The sequence below is a fragment of the Glycine max genome, chromosome 3 (genome assembly GCF_000004515.6).
Source record: "Glycine max cultivar Williams 82 chromosome 3, Glycine_max_v4.0, whole genome shotgun sequence".
Classification (NCBI taxonomy): Eukaryota; Viridiplantae; Streptophyta; class Magnoliopsida; order Fabales; family Fabaceae; genus Glycine; species Glycine max.
The window spans coordinates 10,602,115-10,609,923 of record NC_016090.4 but is presented as its reverse complement, the minus strand read 5'-3'; the positions used below and the strand labels follow the sequence as shown (position 1 = coordinate 10,609,923).

Below are 7,809 nucleotides of genomic sequence, written 5' to 3'. Positions count from 1 at the left end.
GAATTCGCATCATGTGAAATATGACTCTAATCTTTATAATTTGTAAAAACTTTTGTGGATTTACGTTGGTTCTTATATTAACGTCTAAGTAAATTGAGAATATCATTGGAACATATAAGTTTCTTATTGTAAAAATTGTTTATAAAATTTTTTACAACCAAAGTTACTTAATCATTGAGGAAATATTTTTTAAAATCAAAATAGGAGGTTCTGGTATGAATATATTTCGGTCTCATGTCTCTGAACCAAAAACAAAAACTATATAGTTCATTTCCTCTTCCACAACCTACGAACGAGGGATTTATACTCTTCACAACTCCATCACTGGCAGTGTACAAAGCTCAACTGAGAGAGAAAAAAAAAAGTAGGAAGAAAAGAAAATAACAACATGCTACAAGAGCAAAGACACTCAGTAGAAGGGGGATCTATCATCTGAATTTTGTTCCTTCAAGCATTAAGAGAAAGAGATATCTCGACCAACCTAGGTTACTGGAAACCGATTATTAGTATCGAATTTTCTTCAACTTTGGCCCTCTTACTAGTGAGTAAACAATAAATAAAAGCTTTTTTTTTCAAAATGTACCTTTTCTTTCTTCCCCACATCTCTTTTATTTTGGATTTGTGTGTGGGGGAAACTGAAGTTTCTATCTTTGTTATTATTTTTTATTTGGATTTCTGCTAAGGAATTCAGTCATCTACATTTTGGGTCTTTCTTCATTTTCTTGGGACTGGATTTTTTGTCATGGTTTTTGTCTCATTTAGTGTCTCTTTGTTTATTTCAGATCCACCAGGATTTAGACACTGCTTTTGTGGATAGCAGAGACAATGTTGTCTCAGAAGCAAGGAGAGGACGCAATAATCACAAACCTCAACCACACAGAACATGAAGGTGGCAGCACGAGCACAAGGGAAGAAGAGGAGCAAGACCATTCCATGTTCAACTTCAAGAGCCTTTTATGGCATGGTGGTTCTGTTTGGGATGCATGGTTCAGCTGTGCTTCAAATCAAGTAAATAAATAAACACACCCAATAGACTCAAATACTCCTCACCAAAATACAAAAACAAGAAAATTAACTTTATAAAGTAACTCTTTTAATTTCTTAGTTGATGATTTAACAGTGAATGTTCTCATTTTATAGGTAGCTCAAGTGCTTTTGACACTGCCATACTCCTTCGCTCAACTTGGCATGGTATCAGGCATCTTACTTCAGATCTTCTATGGCCTTATTGGAAGCTGGACTGCTTATCTAGTCAGTGTCCTCTACATAGAGTACCGCACCAGGAAGGAAAAGGAAAATGTCAGCTTCAAGAACCACGTTATTCAGGTTAGTATGTTGTGTTGTGTCGTGTTACCTTCTCAACTCTGGATCTCTTTCTACATAGTGTTCTAGTTCCGATAAATTATTTGGTGATGCTGGATTATCAAGTGTCCGCTGATACAAATGAATATAGTTTATATAACCTATACATGATTATAAATTGCAATAGCCATCGCAGTTACAGTTGTGTTGTGGTAAGTCAGAAAATCTTTATATTATGCGAAAATGTGACTAATGTGGCCGCAATTATGATTGTGCAACACTATTTAAAACCATGAATCTATATTTAAATTTTAGGATTTAAACCAAAAATTATTAACACAAAAGATTGGACACTTTGGGTCTGACTTGAATATGGAATCGCAATTGAGATAGTATTTTTTTCCAAAATTGGCTGACCAGTGAATAGAAGATTAATTGGGATCAAATAAAAAGATTCAAATACCTCTTAGTTACAAAAAAATTATAATTTACGAAAAAATATTAATAACACTTAAACTTAATTATATGTCTCTAAGATACTAATATATCATTGGTTTGGGATCAAATTCCTTAAATAACATCTTGAATTAGAGTTTGAGCTAGAATATAAAAAACATTATTAGAACATGTGACTCTATTAGAAACGGTTAGTAAGATTTCGTACCAGAAATTAGTTACAGAAAACTCATCATTCTCTACACCAAATTTATGATGAAAAAATAATCATGTTAAATTTAACCTAGATCATTGTGGTGTAAAACCACCAAATATTTTATTTCTAGTGACTAATTTGAATTGCATTATTTTTCTCGATTTCAGTGGTTCGAGGTCCTTGATGGGTTACTTGGTCGATATTGGAAAGCAGTGGGGCTAGCCTTCAACTGTACTTTCCTCCTATTTGGATCTGTGATACAGCTTATAGCATGTGCAAGGTAACATCTTTGCTTCGATTATTAAGGCAACTTGAAGTAATCTAAAGTGGGTTCTCGTCTTGTTACAACAAATTTGATGCTTTTCTTCTTTCTTTTCTGTTGCTCTTTTTTTCTTTTTTTTTTTTTTTGAGAACAGTAACATCTATTACATAAACGACAAATTGTATAAACGGACATGGACTTATATTTTTGGAGCTTGCTGTGCATTCACTGTGTTCATACCTTCCTTCCACAATTACCGTATATGGTCTTTTTTGGGCCTTGGAATGACCACTTACACGGCTTGGTACCTTGCTATTGCAGCCATCCTTCATGGCCAGGTGATAAACACTTGTCTATAGCAACAGTTTTTATGGCATATACTTGAAATATTGAAACAACTAAACTACTAGTCAATTCTTGTGTTATGATATTCAACATGTTGCAAATCATGGTTGTAGGTAGAAAATGTTACACACTCCGGTCCAACAAAGCTAATACTATACTTCACTGGAGCCACTAACATACTCTACACGTTTGGAGGACATGCTGTGACTGTGTAAGTTTACCTTTTCCTTGGCAGCATGATTATCTCTCATCCTCTGTCTTCTTTCACTCGTTTTATTCTAATTTTTTACAAGGCTTCTGTTTGCAACTTTTGTCGTTTATCTCGGTTTTCGAGATCTGCCGGCAACAGCAAAATCATGCAAAAACTGCTTTCTCTTATTTTACTTCTTTTGTCTAGAAAAGTGTTACTTCTTCCATGGCATCACTCCTTATATATGTCTGAGAATATTCTGTACTTGAATGGTCTTCATTTTCTACTTTCTGACTGTACACTCCTTCCAAAATTAAGTAAACTTGGGATCGTGAAAAATTGCAGTTTTATTGGATGATTGGTTCATATTAATATCTTTTTTCCCTACCTCAAAAAAAAAAAATTAATATCTTTTGTCCCAACCTGCAGAAAGCCATGAATTGAAGTTCTAGTTGCAGTAAATTCCACAAACGTGTTCAAGTAATCCCTCCTGTCTCAAATATAAAAAAGAAAAAAAAATATTTTTACTCAAATTTAAGAAATTTTTAACTTTTTATTTTATTATCTTTAAAAATATCATTTATTTAATTGAAGTATTAGTTTTAATGATTTTTTTTATACATAATACTAAGTTCCATAAAAGAATAAGTTGAAAAAAAATTACTCTTTAATTAAGATTAATATAATTAAACGATGTCAACTATGTAAATCAGTTATTTTTCTTATATTTATAACCAAGGAAGTCTATTGAAGTGGAAAAAGGTCTTGAATAGAACCTTTTTAGTAACTTTTAAATTATTGAATAAATGTCAATACAAATTGGTATAGGTAGATAAAGATCCAAAATTAACTCTCATTTTCCTTATGTGGTTTCATTTTTTTTGAAGTCACTGACATATTGGGAGTGCTTTCTACTAATTTCAATAAGAAAAGCATTGGTAAATAAATAAAAGTATTTTAAATATTTTGTCATTCAGATTTTATTTAATGCTTTTAGAAACTACTAATATAATTAATTATTTGAAAATATATCAGTCTCCATTTTTAGAAGCTTATATCGATGTATGTTGTGATAATTTTTCCTAGATCTTTTGTGCATAATAAACTGAATTAATATTAATGAGGACAAACATTGCAGGGAGATTATGCATGCCATGTGGCAGCCCCGAAAGTTCAAATCCATCTACTTTCTGGCCACTTTGTACGTTTTCACTCTAACGATCCCTTCTGCCGTCGCCGTTTATTGGTCTTTCGGTGATCAGCTCCTTGACCACTCAAATGCATTCTCTCTGCTCCCCAAGAATGTCTTCCGTGACGCCGCCGTCATCCTCATGCTCATTCACCAGGTAAAACCCAAGTCAAACCTTTCATTTTGTTGTGCTTTGTTCATTAAAATCATAAAATACAATTAGTAATTGTAAGAGCTTCCTCAAAAATAAAAGTGTAAGAGCTATTATTTTTATATTCTCACTTTTTATAACTAATTATTTTCATCTCATTTTATTGTATTACTTATTTTATCTTATACTTTTATTTTATTCTCTCTTATTGTGAAATAAATTATACACAAATAGATTTTTCTCTAAGAAAAACCTTTAATACGCACTTGTTCATGAGTCCTGTTTATTTGAAAGATTTTTTTTTAAACTTTCTGAAAAAACTTTGAAAACAAGTAATTATTTCTCTAAATTTAAATTAAAGCATACACATTATTCATCCTAAATTTTAACCCTTCTATTTTCGTTTCCCCCTACTCTGTTTGATCTAATGATAAGTGAATGACACCTTTCTGTATCAGTTATAACTTTAAATGATGCAGAAATTTTTTTTGCATCGAATCATCTTTCGGTGTAGAAAGTTCTCTCATTTTATAACGATGGAATCTATATTAGCCTCAGAGTTGATTTATTATTTCCATTTTAACCGACGTAAAATTTATCCTTTAACATAGCCTTCCAGACTTTCGTCGAATGATGGTTTCCTTACCATTCTTAAATTTTTATTACTCACAGTATATATATTTTTTTTCTTTCCTTAATGTCTGAATGCAGTTCATCACATTTGGATTTGCGTGCACCCCATTATATTTTGTGTGGGAGAAGGTGATTGGGATGCACGACACAAAGAGCATTTGGTTAAGGGCACTTGCACGGTTTCCAGTGGTGCTACCTATATGGTTCTTGGCCATAATCTTCCCTTTCTTTGGGCCCATAAATTCAGCTGTTGGATCTCTACTCGTTAGCTTCACTGTCTACATCATCCCTGCCCTAGCCCACATGCTCACTTATAGAAATGCCTCAGCCAGACAGGTAAATCTTCTTCCACGTCCTAACCATCTCTTTGCATGCCCCATACCACCATCTTCAGCTATATCATTTGTGTCCCAGATTTTAATGAGTGGGCTCACACTAAGTAATAAGATATTAGTGTTGTTTATTTTAAATTTTGGTAGAATTGATTTAATGGAATTAATTTTTAACTACTAAATATGATTTAAATATGTATCTAAATTATTCATAATTACATATTTTATATTAAAATTTATATGACGGTGTGTAAAACTGATTTTGTGGGTAAAGAAAAGACGCACCTTGTTACCCAAGCTTATTTGTTTTCACCGTTATGAAAGAAACTTATAAGCTTTCTGAGTGTCAATTGTGTGGACTCAGAAGTGTATACATGCGAGCAATTAAAGATGGTGTCTTTAGATGAGATGAAAGAAAATAAAGAAAGAGAATATATGAATGATATACATTTAGTTGAAAAGAAAACAAATTAAAGGAAAAACAGCAAAAGAAAACCACAAAAATTTCCTTTCATTTTTTCTTTAATTTAAATTTTTACAGCGAGACTTAGAGATATAAAAGCATATAGTGCATTTGGAAATTATTGTATTGCACTATGCCTCTGCTGAGGTGGTAGAGTTGATTGATCTTTCTCCATAGTAACTCAAATGAGGAGGTGAGCAATGATATATCTTATCAAATAATGATTTGTGCACATTTGCGTGTTGATATAAACGCAGAGAGAAAAGAGAGAGAAATTAAAATAAATAATATGACCTTATAAGAAAATAAACTCACACAAAAAAATGTCAAATACGTGTTTGTATTTAGAGGTATGCATTTATTGAATGAAAAATAATATATTTAATTTTTAAAATATAAAAATATGCTTTCATTCTTAAAGTGTTTTAGAAGATCAATAAGAAGAGGTGTTCGAGAATTTAAAAATACTATTACAATATTAATGATGAAAGGGACAAAAAAATGTACATGGATTTGAACATAATATTTCGGCCTCCCAATATATCTTAGTTTAAACCCCGTACTACCGTTGGAAATCTTGTTAAATCTCTTTATTAATTTGCATTATTGCTACAGCATGCATTAAATCTCCTTTTTTGCGGATTTTTGTGAGTAATACATCAACAGTGTAGGGACATCCTAAGTTATCTAAGGTTTTTATTTTATTTTTCTCATTTTGCAGAATGCTGCAGAGAAGCCTCCTTTCTTCATGCCAAGCTGGACTGCAATGTATGTCTTCAATGCATTCATTATTGGATGGGTTTTGGTGGTTGGATTTGGGCTTGGAGGATGGGCCAGCATGATCAACTTGATAAACCAAATTGACACATTTGGACTTTTTGCCAAATGCTACCAATGCCCTGAACCACCGCCACCTGCTGGAGCACCACCCCCTCTTACCCATCCAGTGGTGGAGGGAGGGGTTGACCTTGTAGAACCATGGGCACCTCCAAACTTGTTGAAGATTATTTAAATTGCCATGAATAAATATATAATTTTCCTAAAATATATATAAGAAAATTATCTATCTAGTATATTTCTTTTTTCATGTTATTTGTATATTCAATACAATTATATTTTATATTAATAAGAAACGTTAGTAATGCATGCTGCAGTTTAGGGAATGTATGTTGTTTTTTTTTTTTTTTATCTTTTTTACTTTTGTATCCACTAAAAGAAATTAAAGTATTACTAACAAAATTTTTGTTACTATTGGTAATTTTTGTAAATTGTTTTGTCACTAGAATTAGGAAGATGATGAATTAATTAGGGATTGAAGTTTCTTTTAAAATACATTAAATTAAAAATAAAAATATCAAATTTCCAAAAAGGTCCTTAGACTTTAATTGAGAAAACAAAAAATTAAACTTAATCAGATATAGCAAAATAAGTCATGTATATTATATGATTGAACAATACATAATACACAATGACTTATTTTAAAGTTAAACCAAAATAAAAATCTTGGATATAATGACACAATTTTTTGGTTAGATTGGATGATGCAATCAAATGATATTTGACCTATGTTGATTTCTCATTACAATGGGTAATGCTCATTAGGTAGGTTGTTAATTTATGTAATGACACACTTTATGTTTGCAGTGTCTTCATAGTTACATGTAAAGTACATTTGTGATATGTGAACAAATATCAAAATGTATATTACCAAATTCTAGGAAATAATGTCATGCAAAAAATGTCATATATAACATAATTATTCAAAATAAAAAATCAAAATGCATATACAATGTAATTATACGAAAGTCGTGAAAATATCATTAAAAAATGATAAGAAATTTTTTTATTTTTTTGGAATTTTAACAAATTCTTTTTTATGGTTTAATATTTAAATGATAGAGGGTACTAGTAAGTGCTACAATGCATAAACTTTGTGACCTCAAATAATATTATTTGATATAATTTGACTAATTTTGTTTAAATTTGTATAACTCATTATTGTAATAACTTGCAAACAAGATTGGATAGAAATGAATATTCAAAATAGAAAACTATAGCAGGTCAATTTCGCAATCTACATATAGCATTGTTTCTTCAAAGTTTTAGTACAATATTTCGCATAATATGATATCATACTAAGTGACATAGTTGTTCGCATATTACTTGACTGTTTTAAAAAAAAAATCTAATTTAAAAAAACAAATTTTATTTATACAATAAGCTTCCTTTCGTAAGAAATAGAATATAATATGATAACTCTACTCCTTTTTTAATTGAGAAACAAATATAG

At 30.9% G+C, this 7,809-nt stretch overlaps 1 protein-coding gene across 1 annotated transcript; it reads left to right on the top strand.

Annotated features, from left to right (window-relative positions):
• The first annotated feature begins 240 nt into the window (after window positions 1-240).
• LAX4 (auxin transporter-like protein 4) lies at window positions 241-6,682 on the top strand. The gene is made up of 9 exons (XM_003522045.4): window positions 241-541; window positions 783-1,008; window positions 1,141-1,326; window positions 2,122-2,234; window positions 2,371-2,554; window positions 2,675-2,772; window positions 3,890-4,097; window positions 4,803-5,060; window positions 6,241-6,682. The coding sequence occupies exons 2-9, from the start codon at window positions 826-828 to the stop codon at window positions 6,529-6,531; spliced, it is 1,521 nt and encodes a 506-aa protein (XP_003522093.1). The 5' UTR covers window positions 241-541; window positions 783-825; the 3' UTR covers window positions 6,532-6,682.
• Window positions 6,683-7,809: the final 1,127 nt, after the last annotated feature.

Bases quoted from the DNA above. Each gene is read 5' to 3' on its own strand.
- LAX4 (XM_003522045.4), top strand. From the start codon at position 826: ATGTTGTCTCAGAAGCAAGGAGAGGACGCAATAATCACAAACCTCAAC. The intron at 2,555-2,674 runs GTGATAAACACT...TCATGGTTGTAG, and splicing joins CAGCCATCCTTCATGGCCAG to GTAGAAAATGTTACACACTC. The intron at 2,773-3,889 runs GTAAGTTTACCT...CAAACATTGCAG, and splicing joins GGAGGACATGCTGTGACTGT to GGAGATTATGCATGCCATGT.